Genomic DNA, 27,484 nt, shown 5'->3' on the forward strand with positions numbered 1-27,484 from the left:
TAGCAAGTCGGTTTGTGCAAGAAACCCTACCAATAACTCTCATTACAGAAGGACGCAAGGCGTAGAGTGGCTAATTAGGGACAAGAAGCAATGCAAATAATAATGTTCAGTAAAAAGTCTTGCATATAAACGATGACCAGATTAAGGAGCACAAGTACGCACCTGAGTCCATTTTCTAGCTCGCCTCCGAGCAGACAGATCGATTAAAACAATGCGACACTAAATGACCAGATTCTAAAGGAATCCTTAGCAGCACTTCAAAATTAGGTAGTACGCACTTTACTAAATGTATAGAATGAGTAGCATCGAATATTTAGGCTTGACTTATTTAAAAATTTATTAGTGTGGCAATTTTTAGAATTTTACCTAGCAGGAAAGTCAAGTCTACTTGCCCTTTGGGATTATTTGGTATGCTAAAGCATAGTTGCGTCGTTACTCTCCCAAACACCAACCCCTTTGTCGTCTCATCAATATATTGAATCCAGCCCCCTAAATAACTTTTTTATAGTAATTTAACCCACATGCTGAACTGCCGGGGACCACACCATTAAACCTCCAGCTCAAGTAGTCAAGCAGGTGACACTCCCCAGCCCCAGCGTTACTGAGTTCCAACCCCGCTTTCCTGTCATTATTCCCAAAGCTATGATGGTGATGTACGACCATAGGACTCAATCCGCCCCTAAGGAATTAACCACCCACATACTTCGATAGCCTGGGCAAATCACCAAGCCTAACATTAACCACCAGCGAGAAAGCACTTAACATACCCCCTTCCGGCATCATACAAAACAACAACACTGAGCTGGGATCTACGAAGCTGGATATTACCCTGTTTCACCTGCCAACTTGTAAACCCTCTTAAGTGAATAAAACTATCTATAACACTACTTTGACTTCACGAAAATAAAAAAACCGAATTGGTTGCCTACTTCCTCCTAGGTCTAAATCTGTACATTCAAGTTGTTTGCAAAGCACCTCAACCGCTGCAACTGCTCCGACACACCTGGCAGATGGGGTGCAAAACGTTTGATACAGGGTGCGAAGGCCACTGCAGTGCGGACAAAAGCCGCCGAGAAGTGCTCTAATCGCTCCAGCGTGACGCCGCTGATATCGTCTCCGCCACCACCACTCAGCGAAAGGTGAGCCTCCATTGCGGAAACGACGGATCCGAGAAGGCCGAGAAGCGCACAGACCAGACTGCAGACAAATAGATGGCCATGGAAGCTGTGGTACTTCGCAGCCACGGAATCAAAGCATCTGGCGAGTCTGAGACCCACTTCCAGCATCAAATCGAGTTCTCCACCTGGAGAGATTATATGGGACTGGTAGTGATCTTTCATTTGTTGCAGCCCCACTCGTAGATAACGGAATCTTAAATGGGTTATGGTTAAAACGAAAGTGCTTACGAGTTCTACTAATTTGCGCTAGCTCGGGTCCAGCCCTTCACCTGAAGATAACGTGTGAAACCACTCAAATCCTTCACGCCTTTAGCCTAATTTCTGCGTCTTATAGCATAGAGATTCCATCGCGATGAGAAAAATAAAATGCAGATGTTCCAACTTTTTAGCCTCTTGCTATTCGGCCTCCATCACGGTGACATAAAACATTGTTAATATGGCCTACACCACTAGCCTTTAGTACTTGCGTAAAACAACCGTCAGACTCCAAAAATCGTTGACAGATTTGGAAAAACTGACACCACGTTGAGGATAGCCGGACGTAATAAATTGAATACCTATTCGCGACGCTTTAAAAACTCAGATGTTTCGCACCTCATTTCCAAATATTTAAAAGGACTCCTAAATTCACACATTCGCTGACTTTCTCCTGACTCATCAATATGACTTGGGGGATACAGTATAGATATACTAATATTCACGTTAAGGTCAGGGCCATTGGAAAAGATAGTTGCGCAAATAGTGAACACCCGATCACGCAGGTCGTCGACAGTAAAGACTCCTGCTCTGCAGTCCCTGTCTTCATGGAGCATCCGGTTATGATCACAACGATGTTCGTGTTCACACATAAAAATATCCAAAGAAACCCAATAAACATGCTCGTAATATGATGTTCACTGAAGTGTATTGAATTTTTGCTCGATTTTTATTCACGCCTAACAGTTGATTTCACTTTCCATCACAGGGACCATTAAGAATGAAACTCAAAATAGAACGGAGGTCTCTGGAGTCCACATTCCAACCTCCATTCTAAAGGCACAAGCCTATGTTTACCTCAATTCTAAGTTACCAATCCAGGAACTCTTCCGCGTTTCGGCAAAAAATTGCTTCTAGATTCATATGCCTTATAACATACCATTCAAATTGTCTTCGTCCACCCTGTAGGTCATTACCATGGTACGGCAGAGACGCAGAAGGGGAAGGCTACCTTGGTGATTGTAAACAAGATGCAGGTATTCATTGTTACCCGTGTTAGCAGCTGCAGCACAAGCTCTGTAGAGCCCGACGGCGTCTGTAAAGGAAACCGAGATTGGGTCATAGAAGTGTGCCTCTATTTTTTTTCTAGTACAAGTGCACACTTATTCACTAAACTATCAATCAGTGAGTTTGTCGAACAGAATTTATCGTACGGCGCACCAAGATCTGACAAATTTCTCTTCCCACATCCACACTTTTTGGAAGAATGTGTGAAAAGAATCAGGGTTTCCTGAACAGTCTTTCATTTGTTTAATGACAAATAAGACCGACCGCAACCCATTAACGCATGCTTAATTTAAGCTAAATTCCAAAAATCAATACCTTTAAGTGTGTTAATCTCATAACACCGACACTCCAAGGCATCAAAGACGGCGGCGCTGTAACATCTGTGACACTTCCCACAGACGTAGACCTCCTCTGGCGCAACGGTTGAGTACTTGGCCAGGTTAGGCAGAAAAGCATTCGCCTCCGATGGCCAGGAAACAGGCTCCTGATGCTCTAATGCATCGGCCTTTAAACCTCTCATACGCCGCCCACAGCACGGAGGAATTCGAGTGTCGAAGTCCTATCACAAGTCCAATCTGGTTTCGAAATCCCCTACCTGTTCAAGGTCAGAACAGCGAGGACAATTGCAGTGGAAAAGGTACCCATTGAAGAGTTCTTCTTGACGTCTTTTCATCGACATCAAAAGGTCTACATAAGATATTCGTATCTGTAGGAAAGGCAGACGGCTTATGGCTGAGGTGGGACTAACCTGCGATGCATCAAGTATCTCGTCAGTTGCAATGACTTTTATCCGTTTCCCAACGAAAGCGAAATCCGCATTGGGCAAACAGGAGTGGTCCAGTTTGGAAGATCTGCAAATCCGATTTTAGGAATAAAAGGGCAGAAATACGAACCTCTCGAACAAGGCGACACCAATCTCATCTCCACACTCACTTGTTAAATGGAAGGCGTTTATTTTAACTCTCCCGAAAAGACGGAAAAAACATGATTTAGAAATACTTATGTTTTGGTTCGAAAACACCATTAGCATGGCGTAAGCTTGTTCCATCATTAGTCTGGTCTCATCGTTGGCGTTTAACTCCTCAACATCTAGGGATACATAGAGGCTAAGTAGGTTGGACTTACGAGAGACAAGCAATTCAAAAAACGGATAATTCTTATAAACCTAAAGAGAAGTTGATGGCACACTAGGGATTATCTCACCTTAGAAACGATAATGTTGAAGAGAAGTCTGATAGTGGCACCGGGAAAAGCACCACTAGAGACAATGCAAGCACACTCCTGCTTGTGTGAGCACCAATGGGATTTCTGACAGATTCTGCTACAGTAGAAAACGTGTTTACATCTGGAACAGCGTAAGAGTGGTTGCTGACTGACTGAAAGCAAACAGTATGCACAGTATTGTGGGCTTGAGTCAACATGAAGTGCACAAACGAGAGCCTCTTCCGACCAAATCAAATCCCCTGGTTTATAAGACTTGTGTTGGACAAGCATAGTTGAGCTAGGATGGAAACAAGTAGGCGGTTAATCGTCGTCCACATAGCTATTCTGCAATTAAATGGTCTCGGACGTTTCCTACACAATACGGCCCCAAGTTTTCAACTAGTGAAAAAACTGCATTATTTCACAGCCCATCATAATAATACAGGCCCCTGAAGTCATGACATGTTTCCGTAATCTACCCAAGGTTATTTCACACCCCACGCTCAGAAAGCTCACTGCTTCACACACGTTGAATTACTTCGTTCAAGGTCACCAGCATTATTAATGACAGCCCCAACACTTATAAAACAGAATCCAGATGTAACCCTAATTCTAACAAAATAGGATCTAATTCTGTTAACATTGCGTAATACCGAATTTTAATAATTTTGCCCTTAAACGTATAGCAAGTTAGCTTTATATGAGCTTTTTACAAGGTTAACATAAATTGTAAACTGAATGCTTCTGAGTTTATAAATAATTGCAATGAAAACAGTCCTAACCCTTTGCGTCCGCAAAGGAATTGGCTTATCACTGCAATTCAATGGTGTTTACTATTAAGTTGTGCAATAAGATGGTGGTTTATCCCTCGATATTGGTGAGGCGCCACTTTGTACTTTGAATTAGCCTTCTTGTACCTCTCTGGGTGGGGTGGCCTTAAAGCCATGCTAATAGCCCAAATACCTTTCCTGTGTTAAATATATATTCTACCCAAGTATTGTCTTCTTTCGTCTTCAGGGAAGTCTGGGGCTGCTACAGTTGCCTACACCAAAGGCCCTCAATTCCGAGCGTTACACCACCACGAAAGCAACTCGCAGCCCTACTTGGGATATAAAAGGCAAAGCTGTCACTTCTCTTGACTCACTTTGACAGAAACTCCATGACACAATGAAACACAGGCAGACAAAGAAAAAGAGAGAAAGTGTCAAAAAGAGGAAATAAGGGAAGCCTCATCTGTGGGAAAGTAGCTCATATCTGGCTGGCGAAAATAAGAGCAGCGCACTTTCTTCCGATACGAGCAATGCTACCATGCCTGAACACGCATCCGCACGCACTTGCATATACACAGAGGATGGGACTGGACGTTTTAGTCTTCTTCATCCTCTTCATCCTCCTCCTCATCGTCTGAGTGCATGCCGGAGACAATGATACCCTCCTTGCGTGCAGCAGGCACGTTCTCAAATACGCCACTTTCTTTTGGCATTTCACTCCAAATGTCGATCTATTAAAGATTGAAGTAAGTAGAAGGAATCAAAGCATCAGTACCGATATTAGTTTTCATGTCATCATTTTTGTAATTTTAAAATATGAATATGGCCTTTTACTGTGAGGTGACATTGAGTTAGATAATCAACATCGAAATTAATGTTATTCGCTCGACCGAAAACAGGTTATACTCATATTTGGACGAACTCATTTCTTGCTTGTAAAGAAGTTTTTATAATTCTGCTTAACTCTTGGTTTGATTGCGCGGGCACTTAAGTTCCCGTACATTGTACATCCGCACGGTGGCCAGGCCAGTAACCCTCAACACTTCTCTACTTCGGCAATCCATTTTCTGCCATGCTACTATGACTTCTTACGAGTTAAGGAAAGACTCGTGGGTCGCAATACTTGTTGCAAAATAATTATTGGGCTCTGGAAGTACAACGAAAGATGGCAAAGGGCATAAATTTTATCAAAAGTGAAAGCCTCTATTCCACAAATCTTATCAAAACGTATTGCTTGCCACCTTTTTTAACTGCGTTTTTAGTTGGCTATGTAGAAATTAGATAAGTTTCTTGGTGATAGCACTGCATGATATACATATTTGATCAAGATGTAACAGAAATGACAACATCCTCTTCACGAAATAAAGGCATTATCCACAAAACAACAGTAAGAAATGGGGCGAATTCAGTAAATGGTTCAATAGTAACTTAAAATCTACTCATATGCATAATTGCTCATATTCACCCCCACTATTCCTGTTTTTATTCCCACTTGGTGGCATGGTTGTAAGTCCGAATTTTGCACACTTTAGCAACAAATCTTTCTGCATCCTGCTATGGCTTGTCACTACTCCAGGGCGGATTGAAAGTGCTACAGCACATTTTCGCAGACATTTCCATAAAAATGCCCACCAAATCTATTCATTTATTTATTTACAGGCGCAATAACTATGCCATTCGTTTTTTGTTCATTTCTATTGATCATCTTAAAAGTGCCAGAACAAGGTTTGACGTGTTGCTTCGCTTAACAAAGGTAGTTGATGGATAAGGAGAGCCAATAAATAATGCGGGTAATTTATGCCGTCCCCTCTACCTAAAAGCAATTTGACCTATGACTTTGAATAGGTAAGTTTGTTCATAATAGTAAAATTTTATGCGATCGCAGTATAGCAGACATTTCCGTAGATAAATGGTGGAAATGGGCAGAGAAAACATGTAAAATTCAGTGAATTGTAAAAAACCAAGTCTCTCCGTAAAATGCCTAGGAATTCGACGAAACATTTTGCTTACCGAGATAGCTACAAAAATAAAGGTTTTCCTTCGGTAAATGCTGGGCGTAGTAATTTTAGAAGTTGTTTGTTTGAATGTACCTTTCAAGGCGACGAGGGGTCGGACTGGACGAACCCCGTGACTGGACAGACGTTGTAGAGTCCCAAAAGGGCGGCAAACCGTAATCGTTAATGAAACTTTGGTTATTTGTGAGTCCCAACATTGTACACTACAAGATATCTTCCTCTAGTCATTCTTTTCTAGCCACGAATATGAAATATGGGGAATATTGAATACTGCTGATGGTGCATTTATTAGATGCTTGTAAAAGTGACGTTTTTGAAAAATATTCCGATTATTTTGTGCAGAAGTCCGTCACTTATACTGCTAAAATATCTCATTTTCTCTAGCCATTCTGCCTATTCGTACAAATTTGATTTGGTGTCTTTTAGAGGAATTCGACAACTGGACAGAAGACGTGGAACTCAACGTCACCCACCGAATGCTTTGATATTTTGACTTCTCAAAGGTTGGCAGAAATGGAACCAGGAATGCACTTTCCTCCATCTTGATAAATGACCCTTATGGTTTTATGAAAAATGTTATGAGAGGTTGAGGGTTCCATAACGCTTACAGCTAATACGTGTTTACAGCAATGTGGACTCTGACAAGTGACCTACGCTGCTGAAGGAAAAATGAGGTACAACTTAATCCTAGAAAATTGGTTAAAATTAAAATAAAAGGTTTGCTTTCTAAAGTTTTTTTCTGGAACAGCAGGGAATTATAGGTGTGGGACCAACACCAATTATGAAAAAACCTCGATTGTTTAAGCGTTGAAACCCAGAGAGTAACTCACAGGTGCCTGTGCTACCAGTTATTCCGCTCTTTGGTAAGTTTTTGGTGAAGATACTTTCAAACTCCTACACCTCAAAACCTATTTGCATGACCTCAGACATGATAGTGGTGGCAGAATTAGGGCATCAACTTCGGTGGGACAACAACTTTGCCTTCCCTTCTCTGTAGATTCCGTAAAGACGTCATTAGAAGTGGGGCATTTGAGTTTACCAAATTTCGTCTACTATGGACCATAACCTCCATTTTGAGACCTATCAAACTGTCGCCATACTCTAACGAATAAAAAAGGGCTGTAAAAGTACTTCTGAAATAGCCAGAAGAAAATTATTATCAATTAATTGCCATTACCTGGAGACTCGACACCGAACTACCTTACACACTGTGATTTATCCAGATAGGTGGTATAAATTTCTGCCTATGCGGTACCTATGCTGCTAGTCCCCCAGTCCTTCTGTACGTTGATGCCACTGCTCCCTCTTGTTTCGTAGGCCTTACGACAACTGTAGGAGAAAACGGAACAGCACAACAAGACGATGATGGAGTTGACTCACCATGCCTGGAGTGGCCTTCTTTTTGCCAGCCTCTTCGGCCTCCTTCTGCCTCTCGAGAAAGCGCTGTTTGGCGTTGGAGGCAAATGCGCCCACCAACTGCTCATCTTCATCCTGATCCGCCTTCGCGTCTGCAGCAGAATTGGTGGGTTGACTCTCGAACACTGTCGGTCCCACCGCGCCCTCCACCAAGACAATTTTCTACAGGGACATTGAAAAAAATGCGGGTAATGGTTACTCTCCATAAATCTTTTTAATTCCTTCATCAATTATTCCCTTCATTTCGGATCTACCTAGGTGTCTTTTATGCAGTTAGAGTTCACCAACCGCAAATGTCAGTTCAAGGGCTCTAAACTGCCACAAAGGCACATCTCAACTACTCTGCTAACTACCACTAGTGAATAGTTCATCCTTCCTCTGGCTACGGTTAACTCACCTCATTTCGCTTCACCGCTTTTGCTCGCTCCTCAGCGTCCTTCATGAAGCGTTCTTTAGCCGCGGAAGCCCATTTCACATCTCCAGGAGTAGGTGTATCATCCACGTCACCACTTCGAATGACATCATCGCGCTGCCGGGGCTCATTCTCGTAAACTCCACCTTCTCCTCGAAGCTCAATCGTCTAATGCGGATAAGAGGAAAGTAAGAAAAAGAGCAGGGGTAAAACAGGTGCGTTCAAGTCAAAACGGGACTTATAATTTCACAGCCATGGGAGGGCAGTAACAGACCAATTCTTAAGCTGCTAACCAAGGTGGTAGAAAAAAGCGTTAATGAGCATATGTATGAACCCTCTAGCCAGTAAAGGCTTGAATCTTATATATTCTCTCACTACTACGTAGTGTCAACGTTTCAAGTATGACCTGACGTTTGTCAATGATGATCTTGACTGTAATGGTTTGCGGTCTAAAGCGGCCATCTCTGCAATCACTTAATTCGCAAAACGTTTGACTGGTTCTGGACACCTGATAAACACAACATTCGTCCCGGAATCACACCAAAGACTAGTCATCCCATGGAAATAATGAACATAATCACTTACAAACAGTCAAGTTTGTAAATAATTACCTCAAGCTGGGCATCAAGGCAGGGAAGGTGAAACAGGATGCATTAGGATAACTAAACCACACTAATAAATCTTTGTCTATGAGGCCTTTTTAGACATTATTTAATGCTGAGATGGGATCATTAATTGGGGTTAATTATTGGATGACCTCAAAAGTTCCAGTTGACCTGAACACACATGCAACTGAGGATGGCATAATGGCTCTTGTAGCAGCAGAACTCACTGTTTTCTTCACTTCACGCTGTAGTTTACTGGGGTCCTGGAACTTCTCCCGAATGGATTTCGCACCTGAGAGATTCAGGTAGTCATCTACACCGGAGTCTGCTGTGACTACGTCCTCTGGCCGGGCTGCTGGTGTGCTCTCGTAGATCGAATTCCTCTCTCTACTCGCCAGTTCTTGCAATTCGGCCTAAAGGTGCAAAAAAAACGCCTAATTTGCTTCTGCTTTGAAAGCGGCCTAAGTTTGAGGCGCCCATTCGGCAAAAGGGAGTCTAGAACTGGCCGCATTACTTAAATAAATGCACGTAACTCGAAAATGGGTTATTTTTATTCATCAGCTAATCCTTCACCTGAAAAGATTCTGCAGCTTTCCACGTTTATCAGACTAACATCCCGATTAAGATATTGGATTCTACGATTTGACAAACGCTACGGAAAAAAACCGGTGGCTAGCTTTTCTATCATGCAGTTTAGAAATGTTCATTCATCCAAAAGTATTATTCTAACTTCCGTCTTAACTTGACAAACCTCACAGCGAATAAATTTTTAGGAAAGGCTAACTGATTAACTGTTGAACTATTTTTGGTTTAAGAGCACGCACTTAAGTAAAAGTAAACTGGAACTGCTCGTTCTCATCTGATAACAGTACTTATTTGTCAAAGAGATTTATGAATTAATTATCCTTCAAAGCCTCAATCAACGTAGAATTTCAGAGCAAGAATAGATATATGCTAAGTAATTTTTATTCGTCAGGAAGTAGTTTTAAACTGTTTACCTACCTGAGTCCTAGATGTGATCATGCATTTTGTATTTTAAGAGGAATTGGACACCTTCAGAAGGCTTTACTGAAAGTACCACGAGTAATCTATCGCCCTGTACCAGTGAAACAAGCATTCTGACTCTAGAAGCTGCGAATAACCTCAACCTATCTTATTCCAGGAATCATCACTTGGAGCAATATCGCTAGGAAAATGAGATGGATGAGGTGAACATGAGGTAGGAGCTACGCACTTCACTGCTATTCCAAAGTAAGGTACGATCTCTTACGCAACATGTGATATCGCATTAGCCTGTAAAAACAGGTTTATCAGCCCTGTCTGCTCCTATTCTTGCACAAATCCTAGCACTATCGAGTGTCCAGATCTCGGCTGGAAATCAGCGAGTGTTGGTCTGCAGCAGGTAAACATCACGTGGTGAACTAACGATTCTCCAAGTCCATCACATGCACACAGCGCAAGCACAGATTTCAGGTGATGAGGTGTTGAGCAGCATCGAAGGTTAGAGGGGTTGGTGGGTGGATCGTTTGCAAATAAACAATGACATTTTCGTTTGCTTAACAACGATGGACTACAAAAGTCATTAGTCATTGGACGTCGGTCGGTCGATCAGCAAACAGTCCACAATACGTGACATTTTGAGCTCTTACATTTGGTAAAATATGCTCCAGTGCACATGACATTAGACTGAATCTGATGTTTGTTTCACTGATGCTGTCACGACTGCTTCTATGCAAGATGAATTTCGTATTCCACCCTCGTCGTGGGTCTAACCTAGTGAGGCCCAGTTGCTGCCGCTAAGCCGTGTAATTTTACAACAGCACATCACCCGCCTTCAATGATTCACCATCACAAATGGGCACTGTGTTCTGCTATTGCAGGTTCCACTTTCCCTAAATGCAAAAAGTTCTGCAAAATGTTTCTGCACCTTTGGAATTTGTGTAAAGGTGGTTCGTAAAGCATAAAATACAGAGTCATATTTGCTTTGTGGATATGACCCAGGATTTCATGCAGTGTCAAAACAATACCACAAAGCACATAATTGGGTGATTGAAGGACATTTTTATCCATGTTTATTAATGCATGCATAGAAAAAACACCCTGAACCTTACAGGTCTATGTAAATTAATCACAGGCCACCTGGTATTGCATAGCTTTCATACAAGGTTATTAATTTTCGAGTCGCTCATTGTAAAAATAAATTAGCAAGTAGTCGCCGTCAAAAAAAAATTCACCCCTTAAGTTGCTTTTTCGAAGTAAATTTTACGTAGTGTAGATGCTTGAAAATCATGCAATGTAGACTGCTAACCGACTACCTGACTAAACGACCGACCAACCGATGTACAGTAAAAATAGCTTTTAGATTCCAGTGATTGTTAAACAGACGTAAATGTCGATGGCTGTTTGCAGCTGATCCACTCACCCAAAACCTTACGCTTCAGAGCTGCTCAACGCTTCACCCTTAAAAATCCGTTCTTGTACTGTATAGATGTGGTGTCAGTGGGATGTGTACACGAAAACGTTTTCTTTTGGAGAAACGGACACAGCTAGTAAGAAGTGGGAAGGTGGTCCCATTCCTGTCTTGTCCATCGAGTACTGCTGTATACACATCAACAATCTTGGAGGTCTATACCATCCCCAATATTTCACAGAGACTGTTTTTGGAATCTCTGCGAAGCAAAGTGACATTTTCGTCACTCTTTAAAACTGACATATTGGAATGTAATTGAAAGGAAGCACTAGTGCAACTTTCTCTTAATGTATCAGATTATGTGAATTGCAATCACGAACTACCAAATGCTGTGTAAACAGCTTGTAGTACAAAAGGGATGTACTTTTCGATAGAATCACATACATCGTTTGATATTCGAGCGCAAAATACTTTGACCCCCTATCCAATTCACCTTTGTTAAAACATTTTATTCATTAAGTGTTGAAAAAGGACAAGTTTAGGACCCCAAAATTTATAACATAATCTTTCAAAAAGGCCAACCTTAGGATCGAGACGCTTAACTTTGCTCTCCTCAGTGGCCTTCTTGAGGAAGGCATTTTTCCTCTCAGCCGCACTTGTGGTAACAACTAGATGGGCTGCGTCATCCCTCTCTTCACTCCGCGCAATGTCCAGCAGACTATCTGGCTCATTCTCGTAGACTCCACCTTGAGACTACACAAAAGAAATAAATAAAGATTGTGTTACAAACGAATTTTTCTGTAGTCATATTAAGGCGAGTTTTGATTGGTCAATACATCCAATGGACTAATCAAAGGAGAAAGAAAGGAGAAGGCAGAGACACAGTAACCAATCAACGTAAGAGCGTTATTGGCAGCATCGACATGCAGTGAGACATGAAATCAAAAATTTCTCTCTCGTGCAATTTGAAGAGAGCTCCTTGAAAAAAAGAAAGCAATGAATGGAAATATGGAATTCCTTTCAGCAGCGAGTCGAAACATAAGCTCCACATGAGGATGGGACTTGAAGTTTGGGAGATTTGGATAACAAATCAGAGCTGGACGCTGCAGGCTTATCAGCATCGCCGACACCACGATGTGTGCATACGAGGGTCGGACGCACTATCACAACCGATGCAGGATGCAAAAAACGCACCTGTGAATTTCTCACTTTAATCTGGTCAAACAAAAGATGCTCTGCATCTTATCTGTTATACTAGTTTTTTTTCCATCTTTTGATAAACAAAAATTACCGAAAAAATTGGAACCACTTGATTCATAAACAATGTAATCTCTAATAAGCATTCAATTTGATTAAAGTACAAAAAATGAAATGAAAAGAATAAATGGCATAGCCATTAGCTATGAAGTAAAACGTTAGTTCCCATTATTCGGCAGCCGGCAAAGAGATTAATTTTACCTGCCTTTATTCATTGATGTATTGTAGCCTGTTTTAACCTTTATGTATGGTATAGCATAGTAATTTAAAAAGTGGAGTAAAATTATACTCTTTGGGGAATTGCGTAAATTGACACTCTTGTTCAATGATAACCGCTCCAGCTTACTAAATCTTCCCGAAGCAAAGTAAAGTGTGATTAAATCTCCGATGGACCTTTAGAGAATTGCCCTGCCTTCACATTTCCCTAGATAGAATAGGTTGATCGTGACTGGACATGCCATCCAATTAACTCTATCCTTGTTATTTGTATCAGTCATCATTATGGAATGAAGACGACTCTGAAACGAGTTTGCGAATGGGATCAGAAAGGCAGAAAGTCTGACCAGAATGTGTCCAGTTTGGGACTAAGGTCCAAAAATAGGCGGACGTGAAGCGATCTGCATGACCGCCTGGCCAGAGCTATGCTAGCAAGTGGTAAAGAATGAGCCCAGGACTTGACTTGCAAAAGCAGAAGCGTAATGATTTAAGCGAATACAGAAGGCCTACCAGTAATAATGACTAGATTTGAGGGGAGATTTAAATCCAACATTCGCTGCAAAAGGAGACAATCTCATTTAAACGAAGAACATTTGTCAAACAAGTTACGCAAATGTGATAATTTGATGCTTCTAGTTCCCACGTGATCCCGTATATCACATACATGTGACATTCAACAAAAAGCAGGCTGCTTAACAATTTGCATCATATCAGAATTATAAACCCTCTGGACTGTGGTGACCGATTTCGATCCGAATGTACATGCTTCCAAGATTGCTACAATGCCGAGAGAATAAGAAGGGAGTACTTTAAGGTCAGATTCATTAGGCTTAAGCTACCCACGAAAGGCTCGCTACATTTTTTGCCTTATTAGCTAGGTTCTTAAACCTATACCATCAGCTGACTTCTTCTCATCTCCTCCTTACTCGGGTTCTGCTTTTCCTTACCTATCTGCATTTTTCCATCCATCGAATGAGGAAGAACGAGGCAAAACCAATAGCCAATCAGAATTGCGGACACAACTCACGCTGTTGCCCAGATCGATCTTTGTCTTTTCTATCTTTGTCTCCACTTTGCCCGATTCAATGTCCTTCCACCGCGCTTTTGCAGAGCGAGTAGCCTCGGTTGCAACTTGACGGAGCTCCTCGGATTCTACGGGTTTTTTCTCCCCATTTTCTTCCTCTACCTGCAGTGAAAATCAGAAACTGAGAAGACAAAATTCCAAGAAGGGAAGCTTTGCATCAGTGGCCGAAAAAGGGCATTTAAATTTAGTCATGGGATTTAAAAAATTTTGTGCGCCTGGGCCTGACTAATGCGATTTGGAGGGCTGTCTGGGGTTAATGTGGCAATTAGGTTTGGGGTACTTCCCACAGGAGCTTCACTTCTTCCGCCTTTCTTCCTCCTCTTTACAAGCATTTCTTAACCATCCAATCCTGCAGGAATGTCAATTTGATTTCCTAATAGAACCGCAATTGTGTACCGACTGGTGCAAGGCATGATGCCATTCGGGAACTGCCATGTCTTAATAGTTAACGCACCTGAGGACCAGCTGTATTTTTAAAAAAAAAAGATGACAAAGCAATTTGACGGTATGATAATTCTGCCTCCGAACATTTGTTTTAGGCGATTCAAGCACTAATTTCTTTAATTCTTACTCTACTACGCAAAAATGGGTGCCATTCGAATGTCTAAACAGGTGCTTTAAGTCATAATAGGCCAAAAAACAGGCGGCATAGATGTCCGCGAAATGCAACGATGTGTTCTAATATAGCTGTCAAAATAGCAAGGTGGAACAACTTTAAATGTGATAATCATCCACATCCTCTTAGCTGCCAAATGCCTTTTCAGGTGTTAACGGGATCTTCATGCTTAAGGCAAAAAATGTTAATAATACTTCTCGAGTGTTTTCATTTTGAGGTAAAAAGTAATAACAACGTGCTTATATCGGTCAAATGCGTCTTTGGGTGTTTCAGCAACTCCGCCCCTTCAACACAATCAGAAGTGAAGAGTTGCAAAATTCCCTCGGTTACATCATCATATAACTCTTCTGGTCTGAAACTCTTGAAAGCTTTATTGGAACTTAAAATGGTACTCACCATTGAGTAGGGATACTAAAAATGTTTTACTGAGCAAACATACTGATAAGGAAATACTAGCTTGGCAATTCAGGTGAGAATTTGTTGTGACCCCCAATTCCTGATACTTTTTGATCACTCACCACGCCGCCAGTCTGCTCAAGCCGTTTGAATCTCTCTCGCATATCCTTTGTCTTCTTTCCAATGCCAATGTAGTCCGTCACTGTGCTCTCCCCGGTGTCTGCGCCCTCCACACCTTCCGGTCTCGCTGTCGGTTGACTCTCCAACACGCCCACAGCGACACCCTCCCTGGGCGGTGTGATTTCCTTCAACTTGCGTGGTTGTCCATCCTGCGATCCATTCACCGCACGTGCTGCCTCTTGCATAAACTTATCCTTCATGCTTCCCACACCGGCGTACTTCAGCTTTGTCTTGCGTTTACGTACCTCCTTTGATTTGTCAGCCTCCTGAAAATTCTCGCCCCTTTCAAAGCGGTTGCGGATGTCGGAGGCGCGTGCGCCAGAACCCCCAGCCACGGAGGCGGCATCGGCGACGTTCTGACTCACCTTAGTCACCTCTTTGGCCGCTTTCAGGGCCTCGGATTCCTTTGGAGCCTTCTTTTTGTCATCGTCTACGGTATTTCCTGTAAAAGTACAGAGTTGAAGGTTAAGACACTTCTTCAAGAGTAAATTACAAATATGGATTGCAAGCTGAAATATTTACTACCTAAACTTATTTTTCCTTATACTTTGTTCCTCAAGGAAGATGTTTTGGATTATTTAACCCCTTAGCGAAGATGATTAGGTGGGTTTTTGGCACGCGGCATAAGTTTTGACAGCCAGACACCTATGAGGATGAAACAGGGGAGGGTAAACACTGCCATGAATTTGTAAAGGTCAGTAGTTCATCCACGGTTTTTTGGCTTGTATTTGTTATTTCAAAACACGAGTGTTTGCACAACTTTTTAAGATGTGTTTCTTGCAAGGTGAAAAATTTGCGTAGTTGGGGGAAAATTGGCACTGAAGCATTTACCAAACGACCTTGTCATAAAGTGGCGTTAAGTGAAAGCATTTGTCAGGCAAAATCGATTGCCTGTACACAGAGGGCGAGAAAAAGTGAGCATTTATGGAGGCTTAACCCTCCAGTGCGGATCGGTGTCATAGAGTTCAATGCTGGGTCTGTATTTAAACAACATGACTCTTGTTTGAAAAGGGAATGCAGGCCGAAGTGGTATCTTAAAGTGCGGGCTCTTTTCTGGGGGCCGATGCCCAAGTAAGCCCTCAGTTTCAGTTATGCGAGCACTTTGAGGCTCCGCCACTGTACTTACAGGTCATACCAATAACCTCAGCACTTCTGCACATTACTCATTCGTCATGCTCCCATGACTTCCTCTGACCTCAGGAATAGACCCTGGACGCTACATTAGGCGTATGCGCATGCAAGTTGACCTGTCAACGGAGAGTCCAAATCGGCTGAAAGGAAACGCTGTCCAACTGTTACAAAAACAATTCAGGCAGATAAATTAACAAATCTGTTGACGCAATTGAAATGGCAGACTGTAAAAGAGCAACGCCAGCATAAGCAAAACTTATGAATGATAACAGGTCTATCATTGACAGTCTGTGCTGGTAAAATGAAGAGGATTTTCTAGATGTCAAACGATACTTGATGAGGGATTGATTTGTATTAAAGAAATTTTCAGGTGAATTTAGTGGACTTGTTGATAAAGGAGATTTAGGTGAACAAGGAGACGATATTCGTGAAGTTCCTTCAACTCAAGTTGATTGGATGAAGTCCTATTTCCAAAAGACGGATGTCTACGGACCAGGTTTGGGCAATAATTTATTCAAGAAAGTAAAATGGATGACCGAGGGTGTGTAAGCACCTAAAATTTATCGCATTAATAGTCTGATAATCATGCCTTATTTTAGTACAAAAAGTGAGCTATCATAGGCTGATTCCAACTGGAAGACCTTTACGATTGGACATGAACATGAATGGGTATGCCAAAACCAGGAGAAATCTTTGAAAGGCGGCATCAAAATAAGGCAATTTGGCGGCTAACAGCATTCGTCCACTCACTTAGTTTTTAAAGGAAACAGCCCTGAGGTATTACAAGATTTCATCAATGAGGCATTACTTTTTAAGAGATGAGGTGCTGAAAGTACGTTCAATACCTTGATGTCTGGAAGGGCTGCGTCTCAAAGGTACGTGTGCACCAGCAATTTGATTTATCGCGGACAAGTCGAATTAAAAGTTGATGGAAAAGGATGCTTTCTCGGGTTTTCTCTCCTGCAAAAAATTCTGTATTTTTCATTTCTCGACGCAATGACTCGAGCGCGCAATTGTACAATATCACCAGGGCATGTGTACACCTGTCAATCAAAAGCAGGTGAGCATATAAAAATGCAAAAAATTAAATGTTTTTAACAGGCATGTTGCCTTCCAGAGGATAAAATATTATCATTAGACCTAAGAAGTCTTGAGTCGATTAGGGAGGCAGCCTGCTTTGTGAAAACAATGTTGATGACTGCGAGCACTAACTTATAGAAGCGACGTTAGTTTTAATGAACTGGTTGAATAGGTGGGTTCTTAAATCATTGGAATGTCATTAGACGTCGGACATGTCATCTCTGTAGACAGTTCATCAGCTCCTCTGCTTAATCCAGGCTGGGGCAATCACCACCATTCAACACAGTTGCAAGATGGAGTCTTTCCAAATCCCCACACCAATAAGTAGATAAATGATAAAGTGTGTTGTATTTCGAGGGATTCTAACGAAGAAGGTATCATACTGGTCACAACGGGATGGAGTCTTAATTTGACAGTGATGATTCAGTCAACACCTTTTCCTTGATGGATCCTCTACCAGACAATTTCTATTTCACTACTGACATCTGGTTAATGAATTTCTGCAAATTCATCAAATTTTAAGCAAAGACATTGAAAAGCCACTTCAGATGCAAATCTGTTTGAAGTTTTTGTAGGGGCCAATTCGACTTCGAGGGTGAATTTGACTTCTGCTAAAGTGGTACACAACTTTTCCCTTTCCTTACGAAACACCACCTTAGTCAAGTGAGGGGTCTCTAAAACATGAAAGATTTGTGTTTTGAGTCAGATACTAAAATTTTTTAGTGGTACTGTATGCATCATTACTTCCCGGTGTGTATTCGCTTTACACTGGAGGACCGAAATGCTCACGTGGCTCGCCACACTGACTTCTTGCATTCCAAGCCACTTTTTTATTATGCGCTTTGCAAGGCATTGACACCGCGTCAGTCTGTCAATACGGTGCCATTGCTTGCGGCTTCTGCCATCTTTCTCTTACTTCAAGTCCTCATATTTACAAAATGTTGGCTGAACTTGCTAGAAGTTATATACGACTATTCCAACAGTTCTTGTGCGGCATCTAGTGAAGGTACAGCATACAGTAGCAGAACCCATCGTCCAGAAATGTTGATGGATGGTAAATCACCTCCAGGGTGGATACAATGCACTCATCTTGATGATGAGGATTGACGTTGCCAACTGCAGGTCAGTTCGCCTACATCAGCATCAACTAGGAGCAGGAAAAAGTCGTGGAAGGGGCACACTTTATAGGGACGATGAGCTAAAGATCTGCCAACTGTTATTTTTATAGCTTCCTTTGGTGAGGGGACAATTAGCTCCTAGGTACTCACGCAACTTGTGCACAAAATGAACAGCACTTAAGGATGTGAAGGAAGGTGTACTCCATTTTTATCCTCCACATTCTTTTGCCTATATTTAACCAATTTCAAAGTTTTTGTCACCTTTTTGTGACATCGCCCTTGGCCAATCACATGATCATATGCTAGACAGAACGGACAATTAAGAAGTAGAAGTGGGTAGCGACGCAGCTGGCATAGATTGGCTGTCTTCTTGTCATTTACGGACAACAAGTGTCGGATAAAGGTGGAATTTGCAGTTTGATTATGCTATTAAGGAAAAGGATGATATGTTATAAGCCTGGTTATGCCTACAATTTTTTTTGTTGTTCCAATTTTTATTACAAACTTGGCAAAAAAGTACCTGATTTTCCTGTAAATTTCAAAGTAATCGAGGATAAGATGTGAGGCTTATCAGAATCAACTCGGCAGTTCAACAGAAGCGACATTTTCTATGAAAGAAATGTCAGGATTAATTAAGACCTATTAAGACCATTAAAACAAAAAATCCCAAATCACCTTCAAAAATTACGATAAATGTTACAACTTATTTACCCATGGCCTCAATTAAATTCTTTCTTAGTCGTTAATGGCATGGAGATGCATGTTTCTCGCCTCAAAGATGTCGCACAGCATCACTGAGCATCAGATAAGAATTTGACATGCTAGATGTGGCAGTTGTCTTCACGCAGTGAAAAATACGAGACCGTCTGTTTGTTGTGAAGACTTTGCAAATGGGTTTATTATAGTTACAAATAAAAAATTTTTGTTCACTTATGACTCGGCCTGAAAATAGGTGATCTACGAATAGTAACCTCATCTACGAGGCCAAATTTGACCGTGCCTCCTTTATAGGGTATACAGGTATACGCTGTTAGTAACGTCTGGACAATCAGTCAGTGTCAAGACAAATCAACTGAATTTCATGCCAAACTTGAAGCGGTTCATTGCAAATAAATCCTTATCAATTAAGATTTAGAGGGAGCACAGAAGAGTATGGTCGATTTTTCATTTAAAATCAGTTTATACGACTGTGGGTCAAGAGGTCAACTGCTTTAATGTCAATTTTGCAGCTTTGTTCCACTCCAGATCCCATGAGATGGAGAAATGAAATCAGGTGCATTTCTAACTACCAGTGCAGTCTGACTTTTGGTTTTGTGTGCTTTAGGATGACTGCGACACGTAGTCGAGCATTAATGACTGATTCTTATGGTAAAAATTCCTAAGGAGTGTCTTTTTTGCTCAACGCATTTACAAATGAGGTATTTTTTTCCGCTAATGTGAAAACTGTACACAAATTGGCCCAAACGTTCAGTGCCAACTTTCAATCACTTAAAGGACAGGACCACGGGCTACATTGGAGAGGAATGGCAGCACAAAAATAACTTCTTGCCAATGGAATGCAAGCACATATCGTGGTATTTTTTTAGGGTCTTTTCCAGGCGGTTGGCGCTATCAATTATTTGTCCGTTCGTACCTGCGCACGTTGATTGGTGCGAAATTGCCGAGGCAAGGTCACGCTTGGCTATCAGCCAATCAAAGGCCTAAACACTGAATTCAACCAATAAGAAGTCAGTCTGATTGTTTTGCCTGCAAATTGTACACCTTAATTTATTTGTTATAATTTGGCATAGAACATGCCATATTTATTGGTAATTCCCCTACTCATTCTAAAACACATGAGAAAGAAATAAGCAGCTGTTGTTTTAGTTCGAAATCTGGCCGGCTCCAACCCAAAGCTGCAGAGGCTGAAAATTTCTCGCATTTTTTTGCCTAAAACATAAAGTCTGGAGTAGGATAGGCTTTGTAAATGGTGCTGTTTACAGCCCAAACATGTCATTCCTGATTTTCTGGCCATTTTTATGAAGGATCTTTTCTGGATTTTAAAGCTAGTTTTGAATATGTCATTTAAAATGATTGATACCTTTTACACTGAAACTCAGTCTATCTTAGACTACTAGTTAATTACCGCATGTGTGCATGAGCACAAAGGCCTTTTAGCTTCCCATTTACAAAGCACTAGGAAGAAATTAGGATGCTTCTACATTAAGCTTAAGAAAAAGTTTTTTGCCCAATCCTTGCGTAGTAGACCGCTCATGCAACTTACCGACTTTCGAAGAGACCGAGTCTTTGCCTAAAAGTTAACGCTTTTCGTTTAAAATATAACCTCAGCTTCAATCAATCACGTGCAGAGAACAGATAGCAAGAAGGTAGGAAAAGAAAGCATGCTTTTGGTGACATTTTTATCTAAGAGGCGTATAAGCGAGGATAGGATGAGGCGTGAGCTTCGCAATTCCACGCATTCGAGTGAAAAATGGCTTCAGAATTTCTAAAAAGAAAGTTAAATATTTTTATTTTAACAGGAGAGGCTCAATCTATTAAAAGAACGTAAAATTGACCTTTTACTATAAAAACTACCTTTATTAAACCTGACAATGCATAGACAAAAGAGGGTTTATACTTCATGAACCGCTTAAAATGTTGGAAAAAATTTCTTCGCTCTAAATGCGTTTAAAGTATATAAAGTATCGACACAACACGGGGAGAACTCACGATAGTGGACGGTTGCAAACTGCACACCGAAAGCAGGATTCATGAAATACTTTTCCCAGGAGTTCAATGCGATCCGAGAATCTCACTAATTGTCCACATTTGCAGCACTTTTCTTGTACCTTAGGTAGGAAAAATACAAACGGAGTGAGAAACACCTCTAAAGTTGGACTAGCCAGTCATTTTTCAGCTTTCTCTAAAACCCCAAGCCATATGGTGAATAATAGGTCCATTTTATTACATTACTTCCGAAACAAATGTTTTCGATTGTAGTTCCACATGCCGATAGCCCTCAGCCCTTCTGTACGTCGGTAGTACATATTCTGCGCTGGTATCATAGCTTCGTTTGACTTCAGGGAGGTCTCAGGGCGCTACACTGATGGCAGCGGCGAGCGAACCCGATCTTATCCGGACAACTACTCCGGTTTCCAATTTTGAATGCCAAACCTCAACGCAACGGAAAAAGGGCATGTACAACGTGTGGGAGAATCTGTGATGACCCCTAACATAAGGACTGAAAGTGGCGTCTACCTCCTGCGTCTACTCCGGTCCCATGTTCCTCAAAAATGTTAATTGCAAATGAAGAGCCACTAGTAGTGAGCCACCGGGAAAGTTTGTTACGGAGCTGTCTACGGTATAAGCATGAAGATGTCAATTAAGTGATCACTCGGTACCCCCACCTCCTCCATCTCTCTGATGGATGGATAGAGCCCGGATAGATAGATACGGATGGATAGCACCAAAGTGAGAACACAGTGGTAGGGAGGAGCAAGCGTGAAACCTTATTTCCACAAAACTGTTTCATACACCGTCCATTATTAAATGACTGCTTTTAGGCTAGTTTTCCGATGACCAGTGATGAGCAGCACATTTTTCTTTCCCCTAATGCTGTTTCGAAACAGAGCAGAGGTCCGGATTTGGCAGAACTGCCAGGAGAGATCAGTGACGCTGCAATCAACTATCTTCTCAGCCCCACTTAAATTCAATGACTGGCAAGGCTGGTTTGTGGGCGATTCCCTTACAGCATGGGCCGCGCCGTGATGGCAAACCTAAGGGGTCGACTAAGGGGAGCCGAAGGGGACGAAACTCAAAAGGAGAGGGGCACTGTGTACTCCTTTGATCATTTGCTTAACACTTCAGTTTAGTTACGAAGGCGCGTAAGACTCAGTCTTTGCAATTCCACTAGAAGGCAGAGCCTCCCGTCCATACCAATAGTGCTCAGCCCTTCTGCACGTCGGAAATGCATTTTTAACCCTAGTATTATTCTTTCAATTTAGGGAATGAATCAAGGAGATACAAAACACTGCAATCAATTGTTCAAACCTCACCAATGGTTATCTAACCTAAGAAATTTTCTCTCGTAAAACAAAGGGTCGAAAAGGCATTACAAATCTAATTTTGGGCCACTGTACCCGTTTTTATGGCATTTCTGCGCATCATCTGCACAATATCTGTGGGCGAAGCCAATTACAAACACCTGTGCGAGTCCGCCGTTTTAACCCACCCGCCCACGACCGCACATGCACGTGTATCACTGATCGATAAATTGCCTGCTTGTGATTGGTCACTGCGCTCGCTATTGTCTATCCCGCTTTTAAGTTGGCGTAAGCGAATAAATCAGTTTTTATCGACAAATACCTACCGGTGGGAACGGAGTGACGAAAGATGCCCATGCTGGTTTCAAAATAACTACTGAAGTGGGACTCTCTCCACTGATTAGACGACAAGACTCAGATTTCATTGGTTTGACAGGTGTACCTAGGATAAGAAGTAATAGCATGCACTTCATGCAGCAGAAAAGCAATCAGTTCCATGCAATTTATTCTAAATAAAGGCATTCAGGTGGATCTTCTGCTTCTACTTTGTCATTCAACAGGCCATCTGTGACCGCAATTACATGCGAACATTAGCATCGACCCGCCTACATCCCTTTGCCATGATTAAATCATTTGTGGTCAGCAAAAAGTCAAGATCAAGCAGAGGAGGATAGATTAGTAAAGGGTTAGGGGTAGTCAAATCACTCCTACCTGAAGATACAGCAGTTGACTTGGTTTTCTAAAAAGTGAAAACAGAAAGGGCTTAGTGAAAGTTCTATGGCTGCGACAATTGACAGGGTGACAACAGCCAAGCAAACAAACATTGAATTTACTTTATTTAGAAGGTAACTAAACTCTCGTCGTCGTGGAGACTAGAAGATTGAAATAAGAGATCTACTTTAGGCATAATTAATAATAAGTGCACGACAAGTTGACAACGAGAAGAATTACATGACTTAGAAGGGCGATACGTGGCCGTCGTATAAGCTGAAATAGCGAGAAGTCAAAAAGGTATATCCCCTATAAAGGCATCTATCAATTTACGGTAAAAATCATGCAAAATTTGGAATGTTTTATAATAGCCAAAGTTATTCCTCTCCTCGCCGTCTGATTGGATAATTATGCGAAGATTAGTGTGATTCCATTGGTCGAGGAGGCAGTCCGATCGAGGCCTTTGATTAAATGAGTGTAATGCATTGTGGAACAATGTCTTCTAAAATCGCTGACGAAATTGGATAAAAAAACTACCAGAAATGTGCACAAAGCAGTTATTTTGATAAGCACCCCCCATCCCTAAGAATATGATCTGAGATGGTTGATATTCAAACATTCTTGAAATATTTAGAACGATCGAGTGAAGCCAAAATGTTTAAGGGTTTTCCTTACAAGATCTAAATCTATCACTTGAGAGTTGAGTGCCATTCGAAACAAACCAACCACCTGTTTATCCTACTTCATGTTTGATAGAATATCGAGTAGGTAAGTTGGACATTTTCATCTAAAAAAGCTAGTGCATGTAAAAGTATGTGCATTGGGAGAGACGGTTGTCAGATGAGTCACCAGTTTTTGACCACCCGCCGGAATGCGACGCCTTGTGCACAGTGGAACACATTATTACTTTTTGTCCTTAATGGGAACGCGAAACGCCACCTCCACCGATGACTAGGCAGGGCAACGACTGTGAGTGGAAGTATGGCTTGTTTACCGGCATTGAAAAGCACTTCTAGAAAAAGGCACCCGCCCGTGTACTGTCCAAAATCAATTACGGTCTTGTCATGATTCCAACACCAAGTTAAATAAAGAAACCACTTGTGGAAAGTGAGCCCCGCGATTTATTGGCTTCTTTGCCTATTGGCTAGACAGTTTCACAGGAAAGTAACCAAATTTGAGTGAAAAAAAAAACTGATATTGTTTTACCAATTCTTGACCAGAAAGTACAAATAGCCACTTTAAAGTGCGTAAATAAACAGGTAGAAAATCACATAAGAAAAGTACTACTAGCAATGTTTATGCCCAAACTACCGTGGCTCTGAACCCTGCAACATAGTGTTGACTTGGTTTTACGCAAGAGCACTTTAAGCATTGCCCTTTTAAAACAGCTTTCATCCGTATACTCAGGGTCTTAATTAAAAAAACCATATTAACGATGGTCAGGGAGGAAACCAAAATCCAAAAGAAAGTCTTACAGGGGGAAGAGAGCCTCGCCTATAAATGTGCTGGTTTGAGTTATCGACATGGAAATTCGGTGTTCTAGAAGGCTCTGAGAGGGTTCGAGCCCTCATAACCTGTCTCGTCTCAGGCAGTCGATAAGCCAACCTGGCAACAGCAACCTGCGGCCTATTCTCCTCTCCGATTTGTGAATGCACCACACCAGCTGGATAAAAAGGTTTTTTGTGAAGCGCTATTGGTTGGGGAGATTTCAACGATCTGCGAGGCTTAATCGAATCATTTTTGCCAAAATAGGAAGTTGAAAGGGTTACAACTTCGGGAAGACCCCTGTAAAGGCTTTCTCTCGACGGTCTTTCTCTTTGCGCCTCCTTCCATTCCCACGATTGAGTGCGCTCTATCTGTGGAAGCCTGTGGATCTCAGGTTGTGGAACGACTCGGCGTCTATGACTTTGGATGAAGGGTTGAGGATTCAAATCAATGTCACGTGGTCGTGGCTTATTTGCACCAGTTATCTTTGACCGTATCTTTTCATTCCCCATATTGAAAATAAATGCTATAACAGCTCCTACTTGCATGAGCTCCAGTGACGCACTGGCCAATGGCGGTGTCGGAATGGTGCGTGTGGCCTTGAGCGCCTCTGTGCTGCAAATAGCTGCATGGTAGGCTAATCAGATAATCAGGGGGAAATCTCTCTCTCGTCGAGATCTTTAATCTTTGGAGAAATAAACAACGATATTTTTAGTAAGCTTAGTTGTTATGGCTCTCTGAGCATTACTGAGTAAGATTGAGGAGTCTCTACGGAGTTTGTTTGTGCGGGGGACACAATATAAGTAGTGACTGGAAATCTGGAAGACTTCAGCTATCTCAAAGTTCACGAAGTGTTCAAAATCTACTCACACCAACTCTGATTAAAATAAAATACGAATAGTTAGTTTGAAGGTCATCCATATGATCTTTAAGATTAACTCAGTGCCAAATATTTTAAGGAATTTTAAAATGGTCTATAGGTTTTAGGTATCAAAAACACAATTTGATGTAAATTCCGGTTGGGAGTAGGCGTCAAACAGGACATGCAATATTAACGGCACACGCAGCGGCTGGACAGATGGATCATGCTGAATGCGAGAAATGCTCGAATGTGGGGGAGGGAAGATACTAACGATGAGTCTATGATAGGCGGCAATTGACAAAGAAGAAACTGTTTTGACAAGTTAAAATGACAAATGACTGTTTTAAACCCATTGCCAAGTCAAAACATGCATAAATGAAGTGCAATACACAAATATTGTTAGAAAGAATGTAAAACACACATTTTTTTTTCATTTGGAACAAATCAAAAGTGCAGATGCATGTCTGACACCACCCACAGAATAATCAGCAAGTCAGGTGGCACTCCCCTGACCGACCAAGATTCACCCAACATAAACAAGTCGACTTCCTCTTTTTAATAGGAAGAAATGGCATTTTATGTTTCAGAAAGTAAAGGAGGGCTTCGTCACCATTTAGGATATAAATGGGGAATGAGACAACACAAACTCAAAGGCGTGATGGTCACAAACGCAGTGGGATAAGTAAGGCGCAATAACAGGTCTTACCAGCGGTTCATTTCTCCTGTTCATTGCAGTCTTAATCTGCAAATGTATTCACGATGTTATTAAATTATTTAACCAACAATTCCTCCCTTCTTGAACTAAGAAATGCTAATTTTGTGGAGGTGATCCAAGCAGAAAGAGATACGTAATTATATAAAAAATCCCAAGCGTTATTTAATACCTTCAGTTTTATCAAATGAGAGAGACCCACTTCTAAAATGATTTATCAACAATTTCATGTTGCAATTCTCCTAATTTAAAGCTTCTGAAGCGCCCTTGAAAGGGTCATCGGTAAGTTGGTCAAGGACATCTTGTCAATCTGGCTAGGTGAAAATGCTCTTAGCAAAAAAATTTCCCCCACTTTTTGGACAGTGATAATTAACTATACAGTTATTAAAATGTTTATATCAAACTGACAATGAGCACCAACTACGTGTTAGTCAAATCCCTCCCAAACAAATTGTAAGTACCAATTTTAGTTAGAACTGGAGTTACTAAAGAGATTTAGTATTTACTTTACCGTAAAAACAACTACATGGGCTTTTCAGTCTACGCATGTTGCGGGTATGCCCATGGACTCCAAGCCCTCTTCTGGGCCAGTAATAATTCAGTCACCCATTCTGGTGGGATTTTAGAAGGACTTAAGTTGCTATATTGCTCTCGACGTATTTTGCTTTCATAATTTGGTCTCATAAATGTCATTTGAGATTGATAGAACTTTGACCCTATAAAACACCTATGGTTTTAAATTATAAAATACCCTGCTAATTAAAAGTGGAGAAAAATAACCGGAAAGTACTTAAACTAGTTGGTAGACGGCAGAATAAAGTCTATAAGTCAAATCCATAATTTTTTGGATTATTCGACTCAAGAAATGGTAAAGAACTTAGTAAATGGCGCATCTTGTTTGTTTTAATAGATCGGCCATAATTTTTCTTCATTTAGAAGAAAACCCCTAATTTCTAATATATTAAAGCGGAATCTTTGAAATAATATGCAAATTGAATCCATCACAATAGTGGATGCAAGTTTTTAGTACAAGGAGTTCATTCCAGAACTCTGGTATATTTTGAAATTAGAGAAATATTAGTCAGCCCTTGGTAATGTTATTGTGTTAATTAGCGAGCAAGAATGAAGAGGTTGTGGTGTTTAGGGCAAGATATTAATGTAACTTACGCTGCTGATAGTAGTACCTCCCGATTTTCCCGTTTCTGGCATCCCCTTTTAACGTCTCTAACACTCCACTGCTTGGACCAGGTTCTGCACTATTCGACACTGCGTGCCTGCGTGCCCACGCGTTTGCCAGTTTTTGTGCGACGGCCGACGACTGAGGTTAACTTCACCTCGTCAA

At 41.4% G+C, this 27,484-nt stretch overlaps 2 protein-coding genes across 2 annotated transcripts in view; both read right to left on the reverse strand. All coding sequences in view use genetic code 11, as the record gives it.

The window, feature by feature from the left end:
* EGR_04023 (Chromodomain-helicase-DNA-binding protein) overlaps positions 1-3,935 on the reverse strand; it is a gene marked incomplete at both ends in the record, with an annotated part of 31,427 nt that extends 27,492 nt beyond the window's left edge. Inside the window, 9 exons of the mRNA XM_024493272.1 lie at positions 976-1,303; positions 1,822-1,977; positions 2,314-2,469; positions 2,757-3,000; positions 3,037-3,147; positions 3,190-3,292; positions 3,335-3,530; positions 3,567-3,606; positions 3,645-3,935. Coding sequence (XP_024352371.1) covers positions 976-1,303; positions 1,822-1,977; positions 2,314-2,469; positions 2,757-3,000; positions 3,037-3,147; positions 3,190-3,292; positions 3,335-3,530; positions 3,567-3,606; positions 3,645-3,935 — 1,625 coding nt within the window. The remainder of the gene's footprint in view (positions 1-975; positions 1,304-1,821; positions 1,978-2,313; positions 2,470-2,756; positions 3,001-3,036; positions 3,148-3,189; positions 3,293-3,334; positions 3,531-3,566; positions 3,607-3,644) is intronic.
* Positions 3,936-5,010: 1,075 nt separating this feature from the next.
* On the reverse strand, positions 5,011-25,080 carry EGR_04024 (hypothetical protein; the record flags this gene model as incomplete). Its single annotated transcript, XM_024493273.1, has 8 exons — positions 5,011-5,145; positions 7,810-8,007; positions 8,243-8,425; positions 9,090-9,275; positions 11,855-12,025; positions 13,773-13,931; positions 14,964-15,497; positions 24,559-25,080. The coding sequence occupies 8 exons, from the start codon at positions 25,078-25,080 to the stop codon at positions 5,011-5,013; spliced, it is 2,088 nt and encodes a 695-aa protein (XP_024352372.1).
* Positions 25,081-27,484: the final 2,404 nt, after the last annotated feature.

Source organism: Echinococcus granulosus (genome assembly GCF_000524195.1).
Source record: "Echinococcus granulosus chromosome Unknown EG_S00023, whole genome shotgun sequence".
Lineage (NCBI taxonomy): Eukaryota > Metazoa > Platyhelminthes > Cestoda > Cyclophyllidea > Taeniidae > Echinococcus > Echinococcus granulosus.